General features: G+C 55.2%; 1 protein-coding gene across 2 annotated transcripts; it reads right to left on the bottom strand.

Moving 5' to 3' along the window:
- Positions 1-159: 159 nt before the first annotated feature.
- On the bottom strand, positions 160-24,941 carry Ttc38 (tetratricopeptide repeat domain 38). Of its 2 annotated transcripts, XM_046429454.2 has the most exons (14): positions 24,824-24,941; positions 22,939-23,016; positions 21,203-21,284; positions 19,856-20,027; positions 18,893-19,066; positions 15,856-15,931; positions 13,152-13,271; positions 10,335-10,394; positions 8,761-8,799; positions 7,703-7,784; positions 5,615-5,780; positions 4,686-4,845; positions 4,373-4,446; positions 160-2,461 (listed from the first exon to the last, which is right to left on the bottom strand). In XM_046429454.2, exons 1-14 carry the CDS (start codon positions 24,854-24,856, stop codon positions 2,368-2,370), a joined length of 1,410 nt encoding a protein of 469 aa, XP_046285410.1. In that variant the 5' UTR covers positions 24,857-24,941; the 3' UTR covers positions 160-2,367. The 2 variants fall into 2 exon arrangements, with proteins under 2 accessions (XP_046285410.1, XP_046285411.1); XM_046429455.2 differs by lacking the exon at positions 13,152-13,271.
- Positions 24,942-25,933: the final 992 nt, after the last annotated feature.

Raw genomic sequence — 25,933 nt, 5'->3', positions numbered from 1 at the left:
CCACTTCCTTGGCCAAGTTGTGTCTGGCTTCCAACCAGAAAAGGGAAGGAGGCTCCCCCTTGAATGTGTCCTCAACTTCTGGGTAGAGACAGCATGTCTCAAGGGGGCAAAATTGTGACGTATGCAGTCGAGGGAGAAAAATAAAGAATGTCCACGTGCTTCTGCCCTTTTCAATGCTTTATTCACTCAAATCACTCAATACAATTTCACTCTATAGGTTCTTAATCAAGAAAACGGCAATCCTTACTGCTAGGCATTGCAGTAGACATAATCAATTCACAGAAAACGATCTGAGATTAATTCTAAGCACAGCAAAACACACTTAATCATGACAGGTTAATGACAGACATTCCCTCTGCGTGCTAAGTTCAGAAGTCTCAAGTCTTAGGCTTGATGTCCAGCAGATGCACACTCACTCAAACCTCGGTGATCAGGTCTGGAACCAAGGCAGGCTTCTCCTAGTGTGGAGTGGACCACCAGTTGAGAAGGTCATAGGGAGAAGTTTGGCTCTTACCAAGGTCCAGATGAGGCCGTAGAGTTTGAGAGCGGTGAGGATCATGCAGAGGATCAGGAAAATAATGACAAATGACGGGATGTCAGTCCAGGTCCTCATTAGGCCCTCTAGTACATCCTTGTTTTGGCTGGCTGAATCCCTGTTCATTAGCTCTATTATTTATAATAAATTTTGGGGCTTTTGACCCCCCTTTCAATCCTCATCAGCTACCACCGGATATCTCCTTGACGCCATTTATCCTGGGGTCAGAAACATCTGGCCTGGTGGTCTTTACCCTGATCTTCTCACCTAATAAGTGAGGATAGCCTGCCAGAGGCTTCACTCTATCAGGGTGAGGGGAAGTGACTTGTTTATGTCTGAGGGCCACACTGGAGGGCTATGTTAGCTGTGCCAGCCAAGACGGCAGGTTTCAAACTGGAGTTGCTTAGGCTCAGGCCTAAGGCCATCCTCCCAGTATGTCTCTTTTTTTCCCTGATACTGGAGATTGAACCCAAGGGCATTCTACCATTGAGCTACATCTCTGGTCATTTATTTTTTATTTTGAGTCAGGATCTCTATAAATTGCTGAGGCTGGCCTGGAACTTGTCATCCTCCTGCTTTGGCCTCCTGGGTCACTGGGATTACAGGCATGCCCCACCAGGTCTGGCAAGACACAGCACCTCTCTTGAGATCAATATGTTATTAACTATTTTCTTGAGTTGCTTCCCACCCACCCAAGTTCAAGGAGAAGCTAGTTTTTGCAGAATCCAGCCCAAGTATTGGAACATTCAAAGGTGCCCATAAGAATTAGGGAAAAAAAAAAAAAAAACAATTAACTCATTTTAATCCTGGGAATTTGCCCAGGCTTGAGCAAACTGCAGGGGCATAGTGGGTCTGAAGGCCTCCTCTCCCCTTCAGGAGACCTGCCCACTTCCTGCTCCAGTGAGTCCCCAGTGAACTTTAGTGGGAACTGAAGGGACTTGAAAAACATCTTTGCACTTGAACCTCCCCGTATCAAGGCTGCCAGCAGCACAGCTGCCAGGGGGAAGCAGGAGACAGGCAGCATTCACAGGACAGCTCCAATCCTGTTCCAGCCACACACCAGTGCTTTGGTTTTTGCACAACAGAGCACCCCGGAGCATAATTCACACCCCAGTAATGCATGTGCACCCAGGGGATAGAATCAGAGTGCACTCAAGGCCTCATTCCCAGGTACAGTTCAGAAAGAAATGAGCCCAGATGGACACCACCAAAGCCCCCAGGGAGGGTGGCTCAAGAACGTCCCTCCAGAGACGAAGCAGGAGTGGCTCTGTGTGCTTGTGATCTAGGAGGAGGGCAGTTGGGGCAGCACTGGGGGCTGAGGCCAAAGACATCGAGGTGAAGACCCTCCCAGGGAGGTCAGGTGGCTTCACTGGCTATGACCCTGGGGGGCACACTCCCCCACTCATCACACCCTCCCCTGAAAAATGGGACAGGAGGACTTGTCTAGAATACAAGGACATGAAAGAATTTCCTTCAAGGGCAGCTAGGTGTGGGCAGGGCTGCCTCAGCTGGCCAGCCCCACCTTCCAACCCCACCTTCCAACCCATGAACACCGGGAGCTGGTGTTCAGTGTGCCCATGGGCAAGTCTGACCTACAAGGCGACTAGAGACAGCAGCACCATGAAAATTGCACCCTCACCCTTCCCAAGAAAATGCCGAATCACACTTTGATTTGTGTTCTCTTTCTAAAGAACCGCTGGCTCAGGGGGCTTTTGCTAAGGCCGAATCTTGCCCTCTAACAACCAGCTGTTTCCTAATCCTAACCCCAGGGGAGCCCAACTAAAGCTAGGAGGCCACCACTGAGCTTCTGCAGGCCATGGGCCAGGCCTGGCTCACTCCAGGAGGTGGACGCTGGCGGCCTTGCGGAGGAGCCTCTCGGTCAGAGGTGAGTTGGGCTTCAGGGCATCGCGCTCCATCAGCAGGCTCCTGCGAGACAGACGTGAGGTTCTGTTGTAGGACACCTTCCAAAAGAAGGTGGAGGCCTGTTGTCCCTTGGGCCCAAGGCAGGGACCCAGCAGCCCTGGACAGCCCAGAGGCCTGGCCTCAGCTGGGGAAAGGGTGGGGGGAGGAAGCACTGTGCGCTGCTGGCAGGAGCAGACTGGGACACCTGATTCCGCCTCAGAGATAAAAACTAGATACCCAAGACACCAAGGGCAAGGGTTCTGGGTGGGGTCATCACTGTGACCTTGTTAGCCTCTGGGAAAGCCAAGGCTCAAAAGTTCACAGCTCATCATCATCCATCAGCCCAATGCTGGGGACAGAGGGACAGCAGATGTGGCATGGGCAGGAAGCACACGGCACTGTCCAAGACATCGAGCTACAGAACAGAGGTGGGGGTTGGGAGCAAGGGTGAAGAAAGCAAGTATAGGTGTGGTTTGAGGTAGAGACCCTGCTATGAGCTGGGCATGGTGTTCACGCCTGTACTCCCAGCTACTAATGAGGCCGAGGCAGGAGGATTGGCAAGTTAAAGGGTAGCCTCTGCAACTTAGTGAGAACCTATCTCAAAAAATAAAAAGGGGTGAGGATGCAGCTCCGTGGCAGAGTGCTTGCCTAGCATGCATGCAGCCCTGGGGTTCCATCCCCAGGATTCAAAAAAAAAAAAGATCCCGCTGTGGACGGAAATCAGTGTCCTTCCCGCAGCCCTGGTCCACATGTCGAAGCCCTCGCCCCAGCATGATGGCATTAGGAGGTGACTAGGGCATAAGAGTGGCCCTCGTGATGGGGTTGGGGCACCTGTAAGAAGGATGAGAGATTCACTCTGGCATTCAGAGGAAGTAAGATGCAGCAAGAAGGCGGCCATCTGCAAGCCAGGAAGAGCAGCCTCACCAGAGCCCAAACCCTGATGGACCTCCATCTCAGACATTCCAGCCTCCAGGACTGAAAGGCAATAAAAGTATATTGTGTAAGCTGCAGTGTTGTGTTGTGTTGTGTTTTATGGGAGCCCAAGAGAATAAGGCAGACCTCAACAACTGACAACAAGGGTTCTGTGGTGGATGAGTGATGTGAAGGGACTGAGGCTTGGTCCTTCGGGTGGAGACACTATGGCTAGGGACCAAGGGTGTATTAGTCTGTTATCTGTTGCTGTAACAAAATACCAGAAGCTGGTACTTAGTTGAGAGGTTTTATTTAGCTTAAGAGATTTGGAGACTGAAAGTCCAAGATTGGGCAGCTCCATCTGTTTGGTCTCTGGTGATGATGCCCTTGGATGGGTCACAACACAGAGAAGCAGAAAGAAAAACAGCTGCATGCCAAAGTGGCCAAGTGCATGGGGTGGCCTTGCGTTACAACAGCAGGCTACGGAAAGAACTAATGGAGTCCTTCCAGAACTACATTCTCTCTTCTGAGTGACCTAGCCAGCTGCCACTAGGCCCCAGTGACCTAGCTATCTCCCAAAAGCTCCACCAGCTTGTCACCATCCCCACACTGGGGACCAAGCTCCCAGCACACACTGGGCCACACTCTGACCTATGCTTTGGTCTCCTGCCTTTGATGGGATGGCCTGTGCCTGGTGGACACCTGGAGGGAGCACCATGCCCCGGGTGGCCAGGTCATGCAGTGGCTCCCCTGGCTCCCTCACCCTGCCCCAGGAGACCCAGGCTGCTCTGCACTGCCCGGGCACCTGCACCAGTTCAGCCCTCAGCCCTCCTCGACCCACACAGGAGGAAGGAAGACGTACATGGGGAGGCAGTGTCGGCCGGTTCTCTGGGCACACTGAGCAGGCTGACCCAGAACGTGATCCCAGGTAGCCTTGTGCCTTCCCAACCTCAGAAATCGGAACCTCCAGGCATAGGGAGACCCACATGAGGTGAGCGTGCCGGGGAAGGGTGGGGAGCTCACCGCGCCACGTTCTTATGCACTCTGGAGGTGCAGTTCAAGGCTGCGTGAATCAGTAACTGATTGAAGACGTCTCTCTGCAAGGTAATTAGCAAGTCAGGTGCCTGTAACATGGATGAGAGATGGACCCCAGCCCCACCACGCAGCACAGCCTGCAGCCCTCGATGCCACACTTACAGGCAGTGTGAGGGACAAGGACACTCCCACCTCAAGGACACTGATACCACAGGAGAGATGGTGGGCCGCAGGTGCCCGGGCTCCCTGGCCCAGGCCCTCCTGCTCTGGCCAGTAGTTTCACTGGGGGCAGCCAGCTCACCTGGGCATTGCTGCCCCCTATCTGGACGATGCGGTAGCGAATGGGTAGGAGCAGTTCCAAGACGCGGTCAGGGTTCCCATCCTCGGCTGCCACCAGGGCCTGGCACAGAGGCAGTCCCACATCTCGGGCCAGCAGGTGCTGGCAGTTTTCTCCTGGAGATCTGCCATCAACAAGACTCTCAGCAGCTGTCCGGCACAGCGTGACGTCCTGCCTCCATGAGTGTTCTAAGCGAGGACCCTTTCACAGCCACAGGGCAGGTGCTCTGACAGGGTGAGGCCACAGAAGCAGCCCAACCACGGGAAAGGAGAGCGCTCTGAACTCTGGTCTGGGCTGGACACGGCCTATTGTCAGCTACCTGGCCCTGGACGGGTGCCCCGACTTCTGGCCTCAGTTTCCTTACCCATAAAGTGGGTATAACAGTGGCGACCTTACAGAGAGGTTCAGACTGCCCAAAGGCACTGAAAGTCAGGGCGACCACAGGAGGGTATGTCTGTGGCACCTGTGCCTCCCAGGCAACCTGTCAGCCCTGGGCAGTCACTAGCCCCAATTTGCAGATGAGGAAGCTAAGGCTCAGAGCAGAGATGCACCTGGCCTAGGATCTCAGGTGTCTCTGGTCACAGGGCCCCCCTGTGTCCCCCATGGGAGGCTGTTCATGACACTGAGGCTCGAACACCCACCCTGAGGATGGAAAGAGCAGTGAGCTGGGGTACCAGGTGCACCTCTAGACATCATGTGCCGGCAGGGCACACTCCTGAGAATGGCCCTCCGCAGGCGTCCCCAGAGCCGACTCCCTGCATGGCCTCCACCCCAGCCTCCCCAGCAGGCAGCAGCAACCTTGAATAGGCCTTCACACGGCCCCTGCTCCCCGACCCTCGCAGCAGCAGGGGCCAGCCCCACCCTGGATGCTGCTCCATGGCCCCTCTGCATACTCGCTGGCATCCTGCAGGGTGGTCAGCAGCTCCTGTGTGGTCTGGGGGTCCCGGGCGCCCAGGGAGGCCATCAGGAAGTGTGCATCATTGAACAGCAGGATGTGGTCCCGGCTGTGCCTCTGGGTCACAGGCAGAATGTCCTGCCACCTCTGGCCCACAGATACCCCTAGAGACACAGGACTTGGCATGAGACTGGGAACAGGACGTGCCCTGCACTCTGGCCTCCCATGTCCAGGCACCCCTCAGGAAGCCCACACAGTCCTGCTCCAGGGAAGCAGCCAGGTAAACGGGGCTGAGGAGGCCTGTGGACCCTGCTTTAGGTTGACTTTGTTTAACTGTAAGGACATTAAATGTATAGGTGAAGCCAATTTTAAGAATTGTCAAGTGTTATTAAACACAGCCTTTGACCCCTCTGACAAATCCCCAAAGCACTTGAAATGCTTCAGTTGTTAACACAAGTACAGTGTCTGATACATAGTGGGCGCTCAATTAAAAATCTATGGAATTAACAACACCCTTCTGCCTGTACGTCTGTCCTCCTCAACTCCAGACGGCCCTGCCTCTGCCCTCCCTCTGCGGCCCCTCCTGGTCCTCGAGCCCTGGGTTCTCCTTCTCCCAGGCACCTGCCTCTCCACCAACGTTGCTCCTGATCTCTTTTTCATCCTATCAGACTGGACAATGGTTCTGGAGTCTCCACTTTGTGCTGCAAGGACAGCAAGGGCCTTTCTCATCCCCTGCCTGCCCCCTCGCTCGGCCACCTCCTCTCAGGCTGGAGTCTGGGCTCTCCCAGCCCTTCCCTAACCTCTCTCTGCATGGAGGCAGCCCAGATCGAAGCTCCCCAGAGAGTTCCAAGTGCCTTTGAAGGTCTCTTCCTCCAAAGAGGAACGTGCAGGATGCCAGGGTCTCAGGGTCCAGGGGGCCCTCCCCTTGCTGCCCAGTTCTAGGCCAAGTTTGGCCAGTTTCAGCTTTTTTACTTCCTTGACTACAGGAATGACCACAGAGCTAAGCCTGGAAAGTGTGGCAGCAGCCTCCTTGGGGACCCTGGCCTCCTCAGGGATCCCCTGGCCTCCTTGGGGATCCCCTGGCCTCCTTGGGGACCCTGGCCTCCTTGGGGATCCCCTGGCCTTCTTGGGGATCCCCTGGCATCTGTGAGGATCCTCTGGCCTCCTCGGGGACCCTGGCCCCCTTGCTGTTCTCGGGTCTCCAGCTGAGCTGCGCGGTCTTTCTGGAAGGCAGAGCCAAGCCCTGTCCAGCACTGCTCTGGCAGGCTCCCTCCCACTCCAGATAAAAGCCAAACTGCTTGCTCTGACCATCCTCTTGCCCCATCTGACCATGACCTCTCAAGCCTGCCCTCCCACATTGTCCCTCGCAGGCCACTGGCTGCTCCCTCTGTCAAGACCCTTCCCCGTCTCTTGCCACCATCAACTTCCATGGTTCACATTTTACCTCTGCTAGGAATCCTTCCTGGAACCTTCCAGAAACAGTTCACACTGCCCCCCCTCGGGTCCCTGTGGTGCTTGCCCAGGGCCTCCATCCCCACGTGGTCCAGTGCCCTAGGGCCTAGCGCGGGCAGTGCAGATTTGGTCCTGCTGAGTCTGGAGGAGTGGGGGCCACCTGGCTCTGTAGCAGTTGGCGGGAAGCCATCTACAGCCCTGAGCCGCGGCCAGCCCTCTCCGGGTCACCTGCAGAGCATCGGATAACGGGGCTGAGAGACCACTTTGTGATCCCAGGGTTGAGAAATGCTTGCCTTCCGTGCTACAGGAGAGGACTGAGGTAAGTAGCCAGGTGTCATCAGGCCCACAGGCCTGAGGGACAGGCTGTGGGAACAGCAGCTGCCACCCTGGGTACAAGCCTGAGGCTCCCATGCTCAGGCGAGATGGGGACTGGAAGAAGAGCAGTAGGTGGTGGCTGTGGCCAGTGGCCTCAGGCAGGCTGGAAAAGAGCCGTGCAGCTGGCACCTGGGGGGCAGGTGGCAGGTGGCCACTTGCCTCAAGGCCTGTGGCTAAGGAGCTCTTGCCCAGCCTAAAGCTCACCCTCATTGTGTTGGGAGAGGGGGGCAAGGGGCCCAGGGAGGGCAGGACACACTACCTTCCATCTGCAGGCGATAGAGCATTGAACAGCTGTCCACCACGTCCAGCATTGCACCGCTGGACCGCAGGCTGGGGAGGATCTAGAAGACAAGAGCCACTTAAGGCTGGACTCAGATGGCCAGCTGAGGGTGGGGGAGGGCAGGTGGGGGCACAGGGGTGACCAGAGTCAACGGACCTGGGCTGTGAGTGCGGCCCGCACAAAGCAAGGCCTCAGCTAACAGGACCCACCACCCCAATCATCCAGACCGTCACCCTGTCATGGCCCACACGGATACATGTACAAGAGTGGGCACAGGGCAGACATGAAGGAGCCCGCCACACTGAGGACCCAGGGGCATATGCCAGGCCCTGGCACCTGTCACCCCCCAGCTCTGAGCATCAGGAGACTCGGCTTGCGGCTTGCATTTCTAGATTCAGCTTTGCCCAGCAGGTGACCTGGTCTGCACCTCCCGGCACACAGTGCACACCACCTTCATGACTCTCAGAAGTCCTGACAACGAGGAACGATCACTTCAAGGATCCGTTCAGAGGGTTTTTCTCTAGTGTTCAGACTCCCAAATCATGGGAACTTCTGTGGCCACAGGTCTTAGTACTGAGCCCTCACTGGGTCATTTTTCAAAAGAACACCAGGGGCTGGGGAGGAGGGTGGGCATAGAGCTTCAGCATAGGAAGACAATAAGTTCTGGAGATGGAGGTGGGGACAGATGCTCAGTGTGGCCCACGTACTCAAGCCACTTAATTTTACATTTTGCATAAAAAAATTCCAGGGGCAGATCAATTATCTTACCAAAGAAGAGCAACCTAGGAATTAGCGATTACAGAGATGGTCACCTTGGACATGAGCATCTACCACACCTGCAGGGTGGACAGCGTCAATGGAATGCCCATTGCACACTGAGCTACAACACGGCTCTTGGCCACACTCAACCCTCTGAGATCACACACAAGGACGGGTCTCTGCTCCTACTGCTCTTTGGCTGGGACAGTGCTGGTGGCACAGAGGTCTATCAAAGATGAGAAGGCAAGTACTACGTGGACAGAACCCGGAACACTTACATGCTGGTCGTAAATGGTCAGTGCAGCCTCGTATTCACCCTGAGGACGTAAAGTCACCATGGTTAGCAGCTGGAGGGGCAAACTGTAAAGCCGAGAAAGGCACTGAACACAGCCAGCCAAAGGCCCCACGGGACCTCCACCTTATGAAGGGGGATGGGAGGGCTCAGGCCTGCGTCCTAGGAAGGGAAGAGGCCAAGCCTGCTGCCCCCACTTGGTTCTTGGCTCCAAGAATTGAGATAATGACAGGACCCGAAACTGCTGTGGAGGGAGCAGTTTCTGTGGAAGCACCATTTTTCCTACCAGGAAAGTTCACTCAGGCTGAGCAGCCCTACACCGAAAACCCCAAACCTGAAATCCAGAACCTCTGAGCACTGACATGACACCCCAAGTGGAAAATCCCACACCAGACCTCAGGTGACGGGTGCAGTGAGAACACAGGCACAAGCTGCGCGTGGCACACACCCATGATCCCAGCCACTCCGAGGCTGAGGCAGGAGGATGGCAAGTGTGAGGCCCATCTGGGTAAGACCTCATCTCAAATTTTAAAAATAGAAATAAAAAGGACTAGGGGTGCAGCTCAGTGGTGGAGCACTTGCCCAGTGTGTAGGAAGTCCTGGGTTCCATCCCAGGACGAAAACCAAACACAAAGGCACATGCCAAGCACAGCACCAAGTCACCCCCAGACTACGTGTACGTGCATGTGAGTCATCAGTGACTTTCGTGTTCAGACATGGGTACCAGCCCCAGGATATCTCATTATGAATGCACAAATATTCCTGAACCTGAGAAAATTCTAAATCGGCAACACTTCTGTGTCAAGCACTCTGCACAAGAGATGCTCAGCCTGGGGGCGCACGGCTCCCATCACCTGTTAGGAGCTTCTTCTAGTCTTTTCTTGCTATTTTCCCTCCTGTATATTCAAGTGGTTCTCCGCTTGCTTTTTTTTTTTTTCCAAGTCACCACACCTTACCTTGCTCACCCCTCTCTCCCTGGACCTCCAGGGAGCCTCCTGTCTCTATGATGACAGCATAAAAGAAGCACCCCCATAAGCTCATGGAACCCCTGGGGCCAGGGACTCCCAAGCCCCCACTCCTTCTGGGAGTTCCCATCTGTGACCAGCAGAGATACTGGTCACAAACTACCCACAATCCACATGACTCCCACTTATCAAGAGTGAAAGATGGCCGGGCACAGTGGCACACACCTGAATCCCAGTGGCTCGGCAGACTGAGGTAGGAGAATGGTGAGTTCAAAGCCAGCCTCATCAATAGTGAGGTGCAAGCAACTCAGTAAGACCCAGTCTCTCAATAAAATACAAAATAGGTCTGGGGATGTGGCTCAGTGGTCAAGTACCCTTGAGTTCAATCCCTGGTACCAAAAAAAAAAAAAAAAAAAAAAAGTGAAAAATGCTTTTTAGCAGCTCCGGCTTGAAAACACGCAGCTGTCTGGCTCCAAGGCCAGCTCGGGTGTAAACACAGCACGGGGCTCGGTGGCAGAGGCAGACAACAAACCCTAGACAGCACTTCTTCCTCCAAGTCTTCACAATGAGGCTGCCCACAGGGTGGCCATCTTACCTTTTCAATCAAGTATAAAGCCCAGTGCCAATAATTATGACAAGCAAGCATATCCGAGTCCTGTGGAAAGAAGAAGAGAGTCAAAGAAGCAGCTGGCAGCCCCAGGAGAAACCAGTACCATCCTGTGCTGCACAGAACCGGCCACCTCCGAGGGCAGCCTGGCAGCCCTGCAGCCCTGCCAGGCACCGGCTCCCAGGCCGCCCTGTGCTGGGCATCTGTACACTACCTTACGGCCTTCAGGGCTGAGGGGCAGCAACCATCACTCCTGCTTTTACAGAGGGGAAGCTGGGGCTGGGGCAGGTGGATGCATTGTCAGTCCCCAGCTAGGAGCAGCAGTCCCCGGGTCCCTGCAGGGAGCCTCTCAGTAGCTCCAGGTCCAGCCCCCCTCAGGTGAGGAGCAGGGAAGGAATGTTAGACCCCACCGTGCACCCCAAGGGCTCACGGCATTTGGATAAAACCGTGAGGATCCCCAGCTCAATCGTGAGGGGCTAAGTGTGGGTGTGCTCCAGCAGGGCTGGGGAAGCCCACGCAGGGCGGGCTGACACTCCAGTGGTGCTGCTGTTGGCTAGAGCCCAGCTCTCAATGGAGGCAGGCTCTGCTCAGAGCTGGGCCCACGGGGGCATCCCAGGCTTGAGGGACTGGGCTCATGACCCCTGCCAGGGGCAGTGTGCAATCCCTGGAAACCTAAAACAAGATGGCTGTGAGGAGGGACCCAACTTCTCCTCCCTGCCCTCCACAGAGCTGAACCCCAAGGTCTTCCTCACCCTGAAGGAACATGGGTATTCAATAAAAGCTGAGTGAATGGTCTGAGGTCTCCATCCACTGCCCCAAGTCCTTCCCAGCCCTGTCTGTCCAGAGGCACCACACAGTGATGCTTGCCCTTCCTTCTCTGAGACCCCTGCAGTGGCTCCTCCTCTCCCCAGACCCCACCTCACCCCTCCAGGAGAGGCCCCTCCTACACAGCCTATGTCCACCTAAGTTGCCACCAACCGCCCGGCTCCCCTCTCAGGCTCTCATAGGCCTTGGCCTTTGCTCCAGCAGCTGCTGGGTTAGAATACCCTCCACTTTCACCTCCTCCATCTGCCAAACACCTATCATCCTTCAGTACTCAGCTCAGAAGCTGCCCCGTCTAGGAAGCCTTCCATGACCACTGCCCCCCAAGCCCAGTGGGGTCTGACACCTCCTCTGGGTTCCACATCCCCAACAGTATCGGTCATGGGGTAGCACCTGCACTCATCTAAGCTACTCATTCCAGGTCACCAGGCCCTGTGAGGACAGAGAAGTCTGCACTGGACCCTCAAGGATTCCCCAGGGAAGGACAAAGGCCTGGGGTAGAGACTGGAGTCTCACTGAGATCTGGGTCTGCAGATGCAGAAGGCAGGTGCCGAAGAAGGAAAGGGAGCCCCAGGCCATGCCACCCACACCCAGAGCTATCCAGTCAGGCCAGAGGCTGCCAAGAGCCACCAGGACAGATAGGACACCAAAGGATAATCATCCATTCTGAGATGACCACTGGCTGTGTCGGAACCCAAACTGATGGGGGACTCATCTGGGGCCAAGGCTTCACATAGTACAGATGAGGAAAACTGGGCTCAGAGGGACCAAGGTCATGACCCAGGGTAGAGCTGGGCCTCTATGGCCTCTGTCAGGCATGGTAAAACCAGAGTGCTGAGGAAGGACTGTGAGCAGGATGGGAAGGAGGCCCAGCCTCGCTGCCCCCGGTGCTGCCTGGGCCAGCCTCCTGCCCCTCAGCTGGGAGGACTGGGATAATCTAGTGTTCCTCACCCCAGACAGCTGCCCACCTGCCTACAAGAACACACAGTACCTGCCTGGGGAGCCAGAGGTGGCAGGTTCCAGGTTCCCCAGGGCTGGTTCCACTGCCCCTGGGGCCTTACAGTGCCCAAAGTTTGGGGATCCATAGAAAGATCTGCACGTGGGCCTCACAGATCAGGGTTCTCAAATATAGCTACCTCTTAGCATGCTGTGCCCAGGAACACTCCTGGAGATGCCGGAACCTTCTTGTAAGCCACACCCCACTGGGAATGTCATGGGCCAGGAGGCGGCTCAGAGGGACATTGGGTCCTTTTTCTCACATCACTGAGCACCGGCCACCTGGTACCAGGCTCTGGGGAAGACTTGCTGCCCCGGTAGACGGTGCCCTGGGGAGCCCACCATGGTACACAGAAGGACAGGACAGCAAGGACACCTGGTCAGGTGGCTAGGCCAGGTGCCAGAGCACGCCTGGGGCAAGAGGCACACAGAGAGGAGGAAGGGCCACCTTGGCTTGCAGGGAGGGAGGAAAAGATCCCAAGAAGGCAGCCAGTCAACATCGGGGCTGAGTGAAGTCAGGAGCCGGGAGTGGGCACAGTGAGGCCGGAGTGGTTGGGCCACTGGAAAGGGCCTGGCAGGGTGCCACGACTCTAGAGGCCCCAATACCTGCCCCCCATATGCCAGTCCTGCAGACACCACGGCCCTCGCCCCCACAGGCCTCCTGGCCTCCTTCCCAGCTGCATCAAACACTTGCCGAGGCTACTCAGCGATTTCAGGAGGAGCCCCTGGCCAATGCCAGCCAACTCAGAGTCCCACCCACACCAGGCTTTAATCTCCCTAGTGACCTTTTGATCCAGTTCTTTTGCAACCAAATGCCTCAGGCCCAGAGCAATTCTAGAGTAACCTGCAACGTTGGCAGCTGTGGCTCCCAGGGAACCCTGCTGCCTGGCCCAGGTACTTGGAGCTGATCACACTCTGGAGAGCTAAGCCACCTGGGACTCCCATGCAGAAAGCCTCGGGGCAGATGAGGTGGCCACAGAAGCACACCTTCCAATGGGCTTCCGAGTGCTGCATGAAGTCCATCCCGGCCCGCACCTCGGCTCTCATCTCATGGATGTGGGCAATGGTGTGCACCGACCACGCATCCGTGGGCTCCGCAGATAATGCCTAGGTAGGGCGGGTGGAAGAGCATGGGTCAGTCAGCTGGCCTGGGCCGGGGCAGCACCTTTCTAAGGGGCACAGGGTCTGACCTGGACAGGGCAGAGCAAGTGTGAAGACTGAGTTCTGACTCAGCAGAGCCACAACCAACAACCAGCTCCACGGCCCCTGTGCCTGGGGCACACCCAGCTGGTGGTGCCAACCCCGGGATGTGCTGAGGGGGTATCCCCGCCCGTTCCACACATGAGGACACTGAGGCTCAGGGGGGCTGAGTGACTCGCCCAGGTTTCCGAAATCCAGAGCTCAGCCGCTGACCTCACAGCCTCCTTTGTACTGCTGAGCCGTCTGGTGGCTCTGGGCCTGGTTCCCCCTGGTGGAGGGGTCACTGATGCCACCTTCCTGTCACAAGCCGCAGTGGCTTGTGGCTGCCCCCTCCCACTGACATTCATGTGATGACCACCCGGGTGGCCTTCTGAGTCCCCTGGTGAGGCCCATGCCAAGCCGCGAGTCCTGCAGCCCCACTGCCTCCACCTTCCCACACCTTCCACAGCAGCACGGAAGGGCCGAGCACCTCTGTCCCAGCCGGGCACCCACGCAGGGTTTGGCAACAGGTGGTCCCCAGCAAGCCCTCCTTCCTGTTCCAGCCTTGGCTTTCTCAGGCTCTGCCCACTACACATGGGCCTGCGGGAGGAAGAGAGTGGGTCCCAGGTCCCGGGAGGCCCAGGTGCCAGGCACCTGGGGACATTGCTGTGCTCACGCAGGGCAGAGGAAGGGGGCTGTGGCTCAGAGCAGAGCCCTGCCCCCGCTGGCTCTCGCTGGCTCTGGCGGGGGCCACAGCCTCTTCCCTTGCATGGAGCCCTCTGGAGGACCCTGGGAGCGTTCAGGCTTCCTTCTCAGGCTCCCCTGGCCAGCCAGCCACTGCCTCTCTGGCCCCTCGCTAGGCTGGGGCGGGCCTAGGGGCCCTGCTGCTGCCCTAGGAGGCCTGTGCAGGGCAGTGGAGCTGCTGCCACCATCCTCGCTGTCCTAGGAGTCTGGTGGACACATGGAGCTGGCCTTCATGCTCAGTGATTGTCTATGGGGGTCAGGACAAGGGTCAGAGTGTGCGGCCTGGGAATAACAGGAGCCAGGGGCGCGAGGGAGCAGGGCAGGAGCAGGGCCTACCTCACTGCCTCTTGCTCCTGTGAGGCGCACCCAAGCCTCCACCTTTTGCCATCCCCTGGGTGAATCTGCCATGTTAGTTCCCACAGCCTCCCTGCCCCCGACCTTTCTCAACTCTCCTGCTGTCCCTCAGGTGCCCACTGAACGTCATCCAACCAGAGAGCCATCTGTGATGGCTCCTAAGAGATCTTCCTGTGGCTGGCCCCTGGACAATGGTGCCTGGTCACCAGGGAGCCAGGATGGCCAAGAAGCTACCCAGTCCTCCCAGATCTGACTCAGAGCTAAGGCAAAGAACCTCCATCCTGAGCCTCAAACCTGGGCTCCGATTCTGTAACCAGGCAGTCTTCAGACACGCCTAGCAGTGGTCTCGTGGGAAAGGGTACTTCAGGGCCACACCTGGGGGAAGCCTCCTGGCTAGGATGCCGGGAAGCAGGGGTCTAGACAGGCAGCTTGAAGCCTTCCAGTTTGGAGGCCCATGTGAGAATCTGACCACCTCCAGCAGTGAACAGTGTGGCCTGGGGCAGGCTCTGGCCCTGGCCTCTCCGAGCCTCTGCCTGTCTTGTCTGGGCAACAAGGAATTTAGGGTCACAGGTACAGAGTGTGGACAAGAGCTGGCATACATGACATGCCAGTCCACTGCTGGATCAGGAGCAGCTGTCACCCTTTGTGCAGGACAGTCCCTCCCTGAGCCTCAGTTTCCACTCTGCAGGGACAGAAGTGGCAGAGAGGGACTCCTCCAGAGCTTGAGTTGCCATACATGTAGGCCTGCTGCCTGGCCTGAGATCTGGGCTGGTGGAGCATCCACCAAGCTCTGTGCCAGGCAGCAGGCACCAGGTGGCATGGAGTTGGGGCCTGGGAAGGCAGACATCACCTAGCAGGCTCCGCACTGGCCCTTCCCACAGGTATGTACACTGAGCAATAGGCCTGGCCAACAGGAGGACTTGTAGGCAAGAAGACCTCATCACTTGAGGAGGACGAAGAGCCTGTGGCAGCCTTTATTTATCATTACTGACTCCCAGAGCTTTGGTGCCATTAGCAATGCTTACCAAGGTCAGTTCAAGCAAGAAGAACAAGTTTGCTTCTGCCTCATCACCTGTGAGATCCTGTCTCAGCCAGGCACTTATGGCTCTGGAGACAAACAGGGCTGATGGGAGCCCAGAGCCACCATACTGTGCAATCCCACGTGAGTGAGGGGCCCCCGCCTCCCTGTCCTAATCTGTAGACGTGGATGTGGCTCTGGACACCTCAAAAGGCACAGATGAGTGACAGACAGGAGGAAGCCCTGCCTTGGCAGATGACTGCACCAATGTGAGCCTCTTCCAAATCTCTGAGGATGCTCAGAGTGGGTCACAAATGAGGGGTGGCCCTCAAAAGCTCTGCCCTACCTGATGGCCCCTCTCTGAAGGGTCATGCATGCTGGTAAAAGCTCACTTACCTCTTTAGCAAGTTTTTCTGCCCGATCATAGAAGTTGGTTTCCATTAATCCAAACGAATAGATGCCTTTCACATAGCTGGGAACAGAGAAAATGTCACAATATAAAAAGATGGACCTGTAGTAGGTGGAACTGTATCCCACAAGGCGTGGTAACATTATCACTCTCAGGACCTGTGAATGTGACTGCACTTGGAAACAGGGTTTTGCAGATGTAATCAAGTCAAGCTGAGGTGGGAGTAATCCAAAGGCTGTGGTCCCTACAGGAGGCCACGGGAAGTCAGAGAGAGGCACAGCAGAGGGCCCATGAAGACGGAGGCAGAAATTAAAGGGACACCAGAGAGTCTGGCCACCACCAGAAGCTGGTGGCGGGAAGGAGGGACCCCCAGACCCTTCGGAGAAAACAGGTCTGGCCCAAACCTTGCTGCAGACCTCTGGCCTCTGAACCAAAAGTGAATGCATGTATGCTGCTTTCAGCCATGCGGCTGGCGGAACTCGGTTACTGTGAAGCCAGATTTAAAGTTAGGTAGTCAGTGTAGTTAGATAAATCGGGTCTAATGCCGAGTGAAATCTAAAATGGAGACCATGCGGAGAATGACTCAGGGAAAACACAGGACAACTCATGGAAGTCCCGAAAAGGCCCTAGGCCAAAGTCCACCTCAAAGAAATGTTAATGAACAGCCCCCAGCAAAAAGGTGCTGACTCAGAAGTCCTTCCTGACCAGATTACTTCTTTGGCCCACCTGTGTCCCACCCCTCGGGCCTTCCCACCTACATTCCATCACTGAAAGAACTATAAAAAGGGGAGACAACATCCCTTCCACGGATTCCACCTCTTGGGTCCCCTTCTTCCTCTGGGAGAAGTCTTTTCTGCTGTCCCTTAATAAACTTCTAATTTCTACTCTGACCTTGCCTCGGCGTGCTTCTTTGGTGTTATTCTTCAACATTGGGGAAGCAAGAACTCGTCACCGGTCAACAGCGGTAACAACGGCAGCCCAGAGAGACTGGCCTGCTCCAGCCCGTGCCAAGCCCTGAGCTGCTCAACCATCTGAGGCTTCTGGTTGGTGAGGAGCAAAGTGGCCTTCATCATCCACGTACTGTCCCCAAGCCCAGCGCCATCCACATAGCAGTGGCCTCAGTGTCCACCTCCTCAGACATCAGCAGTCTCCAATGAGGACCGCTGGTCCTCCTGGCCCTGCTGAAATCCACCCAGGGGCACGGCTCCAGGCACCTTCCCAGGAAGCCTCTGTGGCCCGTGGGCTGTCGGCGGCTCCTCCTTTGCTCCTGCAGCACTGTGCACAGGCCCACTGCCCGACTGGACGCACCCACTGGACAGCCTGGCCACTCCCAGGCCCAGAGCGCCGGGACCTGTTTGTCTAATGCACTGTCAGCCCTGGCCCTGCCCAGGCTGGACTCAAGACGCTGCTGAACAGACACACACCCGCAGTTCTCATCCGGGCCCCAGAGCCCCAGGGTGGCCTACACGAGAGGCGTTCTCCCTTGTGTGTTTGGGGGGTTAAGTGAGAACAAGATAGAGGGATGCTGGTTCTGCTCGAGGCCCAGGTGTTGTCCTCACTAATCTTTACCACCATGGACAGAGACGATTCTAACTTTCGTTATTCACCAAAGCGAAGTTCTAAAGCAGTAGCTCCAGGTGTAGCTTTAAAGACAAAAACAAAAAAATTACTAAGTGCTCACTGCACTTCAGGTATTAACAGGATGTCAGGATAATTTCATGTGTCAGCTGGGCGAGGCCACAGTACCCAGTTGTTAGATGAAAACCAGGGTAGCTGATGCTGTGGATATTTTTCTTTTTAGATGTGATTTTTAACACTTAAATCAGTAAAATTTGAATCAAACAGATTACCTTCCATAATGGGGGTAGGCCTCCTCCAATCAGTTGAAGGTGTTAGGAGTAAAGACTAAGGTCCCCAAAAGAAGGAGCTTCGCCTCCAGAGTGCCTTCAGATACTCGACTATAATGCTAGCCCCTGCACGAACTTCTAGCCTGCTGCCTTGCCCTACAGATTTCAAACTTGCCAGACCTGACAATCACATGAGCCAATTTAAAACAATTCTTTCTCTCTTTCTCCTTCTTTTTGGAGAACAAAATCTAAGGGATGCTTGTTATTGTAGCAAAAATGATCAAGAGAGAGATACGGACTGAGAACAAGCCCAAGTTCCTACTGTTTGGGGCTTTTGTGGGGGTTTTTCGGACAGCCATGACCAATACAGCTCTTTATTCTATTAACCTGTTTGATGCTCACAACAATCCCAGGACTAAATTGCAATGAAGCCTACCATGGGTGGTGGTCAACAGGCTATTGTCAGACACACCTGGCCTTCCTCTCTTCCCAAACATGGGACAACTGTACTTTCTGCTCTCCCCTAAGGGGATCAGGTCATGTGTTCAGTTCTGGTCCATGATGTGGGAGAGGCAGGGTATCCCTTTCATTCTGAGCACTGAATTGCCACTATGAACCCTTAAGAAGAGTTCTTTTTTTCTCCGGTAGCAACTGTGTCCAGAGGGCAGCTACGTCACTAGCTGGGACCCTAGTGGGAGACAAGGACACTGTCACAGAACCCTTGGCCTTCTTTAGATGGACATGGAGTATACGTGAGAAATTTGCTATAATAAAGTTTGGAGAATAAGATCTAGGGAATGCTTGTTTTGTTTTAATTGTTTTTTCAGATGTAGTTGGACACAATATCTTTATTTTATTTTTTTGTTTTTATGTGGTGCTGAGGATTGAACCCAGTGGCTCACACATGGGAGGCAAGCACTCTACCACTGAGCTACAACCCCAGCCCTAGGGAATACTTGTTATAGCAGCAAACAATCCCATCCTGACCAGTACATAATATTACTACCATTTTCACAGGATGCCAAGATCACATGAAGAAGAGGAAACCTTTTAACTTTGAAGAACTAGAATAGCAACAGCGGTCTCATTACTTTTAGGGCAGGTCCATAAGGGTGGTTATATTTTTAGGGATGAAGAAAGCAATTAAGATATAAAAATGATGTGATTTCCACCATACCTGCTAAGTGGGATGTCAGGTGTCCAAAAGGGGTAAACTCGAGCAACAGAATCTCGCATCTGTTCCTGATAGCCCAGGTAAAAATAGGCATCATGGGAAAATTTCAGGGCCAACATGTCTGTTGGGTGGTCTCGGAGAATCTGTTCCCATAGATCACAGGCTTTGGGGAAGTTCCTGGAAACCAAGAGAGATCTCTCAGCTCCGCTGAACACAAAGCCCACGTACGTGGGAAACGTAAGATACCTGGTGTGGGAGTCTGCACTGAATTGTTTTTTGCTTGTTTGTTTGTTGTACTGGGGATTGAACCTAGAGGTGCTTTACTACAACTAAGTCATAATCCCAGCCCTTTTTATTTTTTTATTTTGAAACAAGGTCTTACTAAGTTACTTAGAGCTTCACTAAGTTGCTGAGGCTGGCTTTGAACTTGCGATCCTCCTGCCTCAGCCTCCAGAGTCACTGGGATAACAGAGTATGACACTGTGATCGGCTCACTGAATTGGTTTTTAAAAATTATAGTAGGGGCTGGGAGTGTAACTCAGTGGTGGAGGACTTGCCTAGCCTATGGGAGTCCCTGGGTCCCCTTGTAAATTGATCATTTCAGTAGCTTTGTCAGGGTCGGAGAGCAAATGGACAGTAGTCTGGGTGGTAAGCAGTATGTGGGTGAATATGTCCTCTTCTCTTCTCTCTTCTGGATATGTCTGTAATGCCTTCCCATCCGTTTTTTTTTGTTAAAATAATAAGCCATTTAGTTAGGAATCAAGTCGCCCTGAACACTGATTGGGATCCCACACAACAGGTACCTCCTTGCCTGGCATACAGCAGCCAGCAGGACGCTCTCTGCAGCCAGCGGCCCCCCAGGTGGGGATTCCTCTGAAGCTGCCCCTTCCCAAGGGCACTGGGACGGCCTGCACACCACCCCGCATGGCCTCGCAGCGCCAGGCCCTGGCCCAGGGGGCCCCTCACCCCTTGGCAAATGCCTCCACCGCAGACACGTGCAGCTGTTCCCGCGGTGTCAGCAGCTGGGTGTGTGAGGTCTCCACCATTGTCTTCACGGCCAGGTCCAGCTCTCTGTCTAGCCTCACGGAGCTTCCCGTGCCGATGAGCACGAGGCCGTTAGAGATAACCTGGCCCATGGCTGGCGGAGGATTGGAAAACAGCTCTGGATTTAGACGGCCCAGCTGAGCCCTGACCAGCCCCGTGTGGGAAATGGCCAGCTCACGTCCCAGAAGTGTGAGCCAGACTACGCATGCTCGATGGCTTGTGCCAAAGTGCACGGTCGAGCAGGAAAGCCCTGGAAGCAGCCACACATAGTTTCTTAACAGGGTACTCTGGCGAGTGCCCATGTCCCAAGCACCTGCCCTTTCACCTGAGGAGCGGGGGAGGGGTCTGCCTGTGGGTTCATGGGCTGGTACTGTCACTACGACCAGCGCTCTGTCCCCTGGAGATGCTCAGTGGACACCATTCAGGTTGGTCCCACGAGGTCCCAGAGCAGAGGTGCACAACCCTGCCCCACAGCTCTCACTTGCTGACAGTGGGGGTCAGGGTGCCTTGGGGCAGCAGCTTGTCAAACCCTTCCTTGGCTTCCCAGCTCCCACCTTGAGAGAGGCAGGGTGTCCACTGGCCTGGGACCTAGAAACTACCACAGTGCTAGGCCCGTCCACGCGGCCCCTGTTTCTGAACTGGGATTGAGGTCTTCTCAAAGAACCTGAGCCCACCCTGACCACTGGCTGCCCCTGCAAGCTGGGGTCAGCTTCCCCTTTCCTCCCCAGTTCCATCCCTGTCTGCCCTTGCCAGGGCAGCACGAGGCCTCTGCCTTTATCTGGACCAGGGTACAGCAGGTGGGGAAGGGTCCCTGCTGCCAGTCCTCTCCTCTCCTCCCAGGCCCAGAGCCTCAACCCACACTGGGATGCCCACCTAGGGTCTGGGATGCACTGTGCTGACGCCCTGCCCACCACCCACAAGGCTTGCCTGTGTGCCAGCCTGTCCCGCCGGGTCCTGTCCTGCCCCCACCCTGGCGGCTCTGACAGAGTCTGTAGTCACCACCTCCTGAGTTCAGAGCTTGGGATTCAGACAACTTTGGGAATGTGTCTTATTCTCACTGAAACTCAGTTTCCTCATCACAGAAGGTGGATCAGTGTCTTCGTGAAGAATTGATGGTAATCAGGAAAAAAATCTGGAAAGAGCCTCCTACAGAAGCAGCTGGACCCAGACATGACTGCAGCCGAGGCCCTCCCTCCCGTGGCTGCCCTCAGCAGCCCTCCCCACCAGCCGAGCCCACACCGTCTCCTCACTGGGGAGATCATCACTCACCAAAGGTCGGATCTGCTGCTCTGAGCTTTGACAGACAGCCCTCAATGCCACCAAGATTCTTGTCGTTGGTCCATTTTACATACTAGAATTAAAAAGGTAAAACAAAGTTGTCCTCAGGGACCCCTTGAATCTTATTAATGAAGGCAGAGTCTAAACCTGGATTTTTTTTTTTCTTTTCAGAGCTGCGGTCTCACGCAGGCTAAGCACATGCTCTACTGCGGAGCCACACCCCAGCGCCAGATTCCTTTTCTCTCTAGGACAGTGGGTATGTTTGGGACTCTGGCATAACTTTTGAACTCTTAGAAAGCATAAATTGTGGTTTCCTGGGAAGAGATTAAACGCAGATGACTCAAGATGCTTTTTGGCCTGGTGATGCCATTTCCCAAACCCAACGCTGGTCCTCCTGACAGGTAGCCTGCCACACATCAGCTTCTCTGCCTGCAATTCCTGCTTCTAATTCACTCCTCTTAAAAATAACTAAAATAGGGCTGGGGATACAGCAGTGTTGGAGGCGGAGACATTTTGAGGTGACCAGGTCGTTAAGAGGAAGTGAAGTCCTTCTCCTAAGGCCATATTAGTTCTCTCTGAGCAGGTTATAAATCAGGCCGCCCCTTGGTCCCTATCCCATTCTACTTCCTGCCATGAGGCCCTCACCAGAAGCTGAGTAGATGCTGGTACCATGCTCTTGAACTTCTAGAACTGCAATCTAAATAAACCTCTTTTCTTTAGGAATTATCCAGTCTCGGGCACTCTGATCCAACAACAGAAAATGGATTAAGACAGATACTTATTTTTTTTAAATCCTAAAGTCATTAATAATGCATTGGATTTTAAAATCTGTCCTTTTGCTTCTTCATAAGGCACAGAGTAGCTGGCACAGAGCTTCATGAACCCCTGCTGAGGCAGGAAGGCACAGAGACACCGGTATACAGGGCGGAATGTGCACAGGCAAGAGGGTGAGCTGCTGCCAAATGAGGAATGTGGAGTGGAAGGGCTCAAGTACTCCCCAGGGGCCAAGAAGGCACAGCAGGGACAAGGGGGGCCCTGATAAGCACAAAGCAGACAGCTCCAAAGCACAGCACAGAGTCGCTTGGCAAGGACAGGCTGAGCACAGAAACACCCACAGGTGGCAAGGGCACTTCAGCAGTGAACTTGTGCAGTTCAGATGCTCCTAAGAGCTCCCTGGTCCTCCCGTGGTGTGGACTGAGTCGGTCCAGTCGGCTTCCCTCAGCATGCTTGGGAAGATACATCCTGGCTTTGCCTTTAACTCCCCGGACCACCTTCTACTCTAGTCAGCTCAACCCTTGGGGCCTCTGTTTCCCAACCTGTCCAACAAACTGGTTGGTCTTTACTCCTCGGTCCAAGACCACAGGATCCCTTGCTGGTGGAGAAATCTGCAGTGTCAGGTCCTGGCCTAGCCACACGCAGGCAAATTCGCAGACCAGCCCAGCGCAGGAACCCATTCCCTACAGGTCAGAGCCCACATCAAAGCCTCAGCAGTCCACAGGTGGGGGCTCAGCTGAGTCCACTGTTGTCTGCCTGCCCCGGGGGACTTCAGGAGAAGAGTGAGTACAGAGGGCTTCTCAGCCACACTGTGGCCAACAGAGACACTTCCCACATGCTCCAAAGGGCCGGATTTCCCCGCAGCCCAGTGCAACTTAAAAAGCTTCCAATTAGGTGCAGAACGCTCTCCACAGAGCCGTGCAGGAGGGGCCCCGGCTGCTCTGCAGGCATACCTGGGTCAGGGTGGCGTCAAACAGCTTGCAGGCTTCATTGCTTGGCGTGGAGAGTGGGAGCCCGGCATCCCTCCATGCCTACACACAGGAAGAAGGAACACCAGGGCCAGGTTCCATGAAGTGCCTTGAACTTGAGCCCCACCCCGCACATTGCCCATCTGCCCATGCCCAGCACTCAGGCTTCTGTAAGATGTGGCCTTGCCTGGCTCTCGTGGGCTTTGAGACTTCATGCAGTGCAGAGCACAGCGAGAGGTAAGCCTGTCTGGGACAGAGTCCCATCCAATCCCTGAAAGCTGTGTGTCCTCAGCAGGACCCTCCCCCTCAGACTCTGTAAAACGGGAACAGGAGGATCCAGGAGGGTGACCTAAAGTGTCTGGAGGAGGCACACACTCAGCACAGGAGGGGAGGTCCAACCTTACAGGTGAGGAGTCTAGCACATAAGAGCAACCTGGAGGAGGGTGGGCTTTCCACCTGGTTGGCAAAGTGTATAGCACCTGCTGTCACAGGGCACAGACCTGCTACGAAATGATGGCAGCTGTGGAGACCCTGCTCTTCAAACTCCAGTTCTTAGCTGGGTGTGGTAGTGCACGCCTATAATCCCTGCAACTCAGGAGGCTGAGGCAGGAGGATCACAAGTTTGAGGCCAGCCTGAGCAACTTAGGAAGGCCCTACGCAACTTAGTGGGAACCTGTCTCAAAATAAAAAATAAAAAAAGGGATGGGGATGTGGCTCAGTTGTTAAATGCCCCTGGGTTCAAACCCCAGTACCAACCAACAAAAATCCACTAGAAAGATTCCAGACATGTTGTTCAGAGTAACAGGCATGAGTTTATTAGAAGGGATTAGAAAAGAGCAAAGGAGACACTCTAAAGGAAAAGTGTGGATTCTCTCAGAGAGGAGAGGGACAGTGCATCCCTCCTGCCCTCCAGTTTTATGGGGGGGGGGGGGAGTCCCAGGGCAGTTTCCAAAGAGGCTTGCCCAGCTCTAGTCTTGATTTTTAACGACAGCATAAGAACTGCGTGGACCACAGAAAGAGAGGGTGGTGTAAGTCTCTGCTGGAGATTTTTAGGAAGTGGAGTCCCCCTGTTTCAGCCTCAATTTCCTGTCCCCTTCATCCATTTGACTAGCCCTCAGCAAGCTGTCCTTGTGAGGGTCTTAATGTTTCAGTTGCCAGGGTGAAGGGGGGTTGTGCCAGTCCTGGTGGTCAGGGAGGGTCCAGGCCACCTCCTGGGGTGTGACATGATCTTTCTGGAGGATGTCTTAACATACCCAGCCCCAACCTTCCAGGTGCTGTCGGGCAAGGCTCCCTATGGCTTTCAGCAGCCCTTCAAGGTCCTTTCCCGTCACACCCATTTGTGACTATCTACCTAACACTGTCAACCACCAAACCACACCTCCCACCTTCCACTCTATAGGAGGACTCAGACCCTCAAGTCCCCCAGAGAAAACAACTCAAGATGGTCAGATTCGTTCACTGTCACAGCCACCCTTGGTGTCAGGCCAGAGGCCAAAGACCCGCTGATTTCCCCGAATGGAGGAAATAACCCTGGCCAGCAGAGGGCCGTCCCCCTGGGCGATTTGAAGAAACCTCCTTCCATTTGGTGTCCCTGTGGTACCAGTCATGTCGGCTGAGCAAAATTTTTAGGAGGTTCCTGGGGTCTCCCCGACTCCGAGGGGCTTTCCTAGGTGGGGACGCCACAGGAGGATCGTGTAGCCTCTCCGTGCGCGGACACCGAGGCGCCCGGGCGCCCAGGACCGACTCCTGCGCCAGGTTCACGGCCAGTCCTCCTCGGCAGCGCCCCCTCGCCTGACCCAGGTCGTCCGCAGGCCGGTCCCGCCCTGCCCGGCGATGGGCCACCCCGTGGGCCGAGGGGGACCCAGCGTACCTGACAGTCGCGCAGCTGCGCCAACGCGGCCATAGTCGGTGGAACTCGGGTCTGGGTCTGGGATCGGGGCTGCGCGCGCTGCTGCCGCCTCCCGGGACGGCTCCGGGCTGAGCGCGGCCGGGCGGGGCCGAGCTCTTCCGCCCGTTCATTGGTCGGTCAGCCCCGCCCGGCCCGCCCCGGCCCGCCCTCGAGGGCCAGCCGGACTCCTGAGCGCCGAAGCGGGCCTCTGGGGCTGTGCTCCAGGGCTCGTCCCTGCTGCTAGGCAGGGCACGAGGGGAACCTGCTTTGGTGTTAACCTCGGTGTCTGCGCTCGCCTTAGCCATCAGATAGGAGCCTGGGGCGGGAAGGCCAGAGCACCGGGGTCCTGAGCCGGCTGGCCTCCCAACCCCCTCGCCCCGCCAGAGCCTCCTGTCTGCTGGGGACCCTCTTGGGGAAGCGACTGCAGCCAGAGTCCCTTGAGAGGAAGGAGTGCCTGGGACAAGGATCACTTCCGAGTTCTAAATAGTCCCCCTTAGGTGTGGGAGGGAAAGGGAGGAGGCAGGGGATTAGCAAGGATGGTGGAATGCGATGGACTTAATTATCCAAAGTACATGTAAGAAGACATAAATTGGGTGTCAACCTACTTTATATACAGAGATATGAAAAATTGTGCTCTATATGTGTAATAAGAGTTGTAATGCATTCCACTGTTGTGTATTTAAAAAAAAATAAAACCAATTAAATAAATAGTCCCCCTAAGAAAGCCACGCGTGGGTACAGCCACATATTCACGAAGTCACTTTTGGTTAGCATCTCAGGGAGTGACAACTGCAGTCGCCTGCCTGCCCTGGCTCCACACCGAAGACCCGCGGCAGGGCTCTGCTATCAATATGCTCCCAAGCAGGCGGCTCTCTCCTGGGCTTTTTTTTTTTAATATTTATTTTTAAGTTTTAGGTGGACACAATATCTTTATTTTACATTTATGTGGTGATGAGGATGGAACCCAGTGCCTCATGCATGCTAGGCAAGCACTCTACCTCTGAGCCGCAACCCAGCCCCATCTCCTGGGCTTTAATCTAACCCCTCCCCACCTTCCTCCACGCTGCTGGAGTTAGGTGAGTGATGCAAGAT

The sequence above is a fragment of the Marmota monax genome, unplaced genomic scaffold (genome assembly GCF_021218885.2).
Source record: "Marmota monax isolate L192 unplaced genomic scaffold, Marmota_monax_Labrador192_F-V1.1 WCK01_AAM20220418_F8-fsc00051, whole genome shotgun sequence".
NCBI lineage: Eukaryota > Metazoa > Chordata > Mammalia > Rodentia > Sciuridae > Marmota > Marmota monax.
The sequence above is the reverse complement of the archived record's forward strand: the minus strand, read 5'-3'. Positions and strand labels throughout refer to the sequence as shown.

What these genes read in the sequence shown, in the direction of transcription:
- Ttc38 (XM_046429454.2), bottom strand. Translation starts at nt 24,856, where the DNA reads ATGGCCGCGTTGGCGCAGCTGCGCGACTGTCAG. An exon ending in CGCAGCTGCGCGACTGTCAG is followed by an intron (nt 23,017 to 24,823) that starts GTACGCTGGGTC and finishes TCCTGTGTGTAG; the next exon opens with GCATGGAGGGATGCCGGGCT. An exon ending in ACCCTGCAGGATGCCAGCGA is followed by an intron (nt 4,846 to 5,614) that starts GTATGCAGAGGG and finishes TGTTGATGGCAG; the next exon opens with ATCTCCAGGAGAAAACTGCC.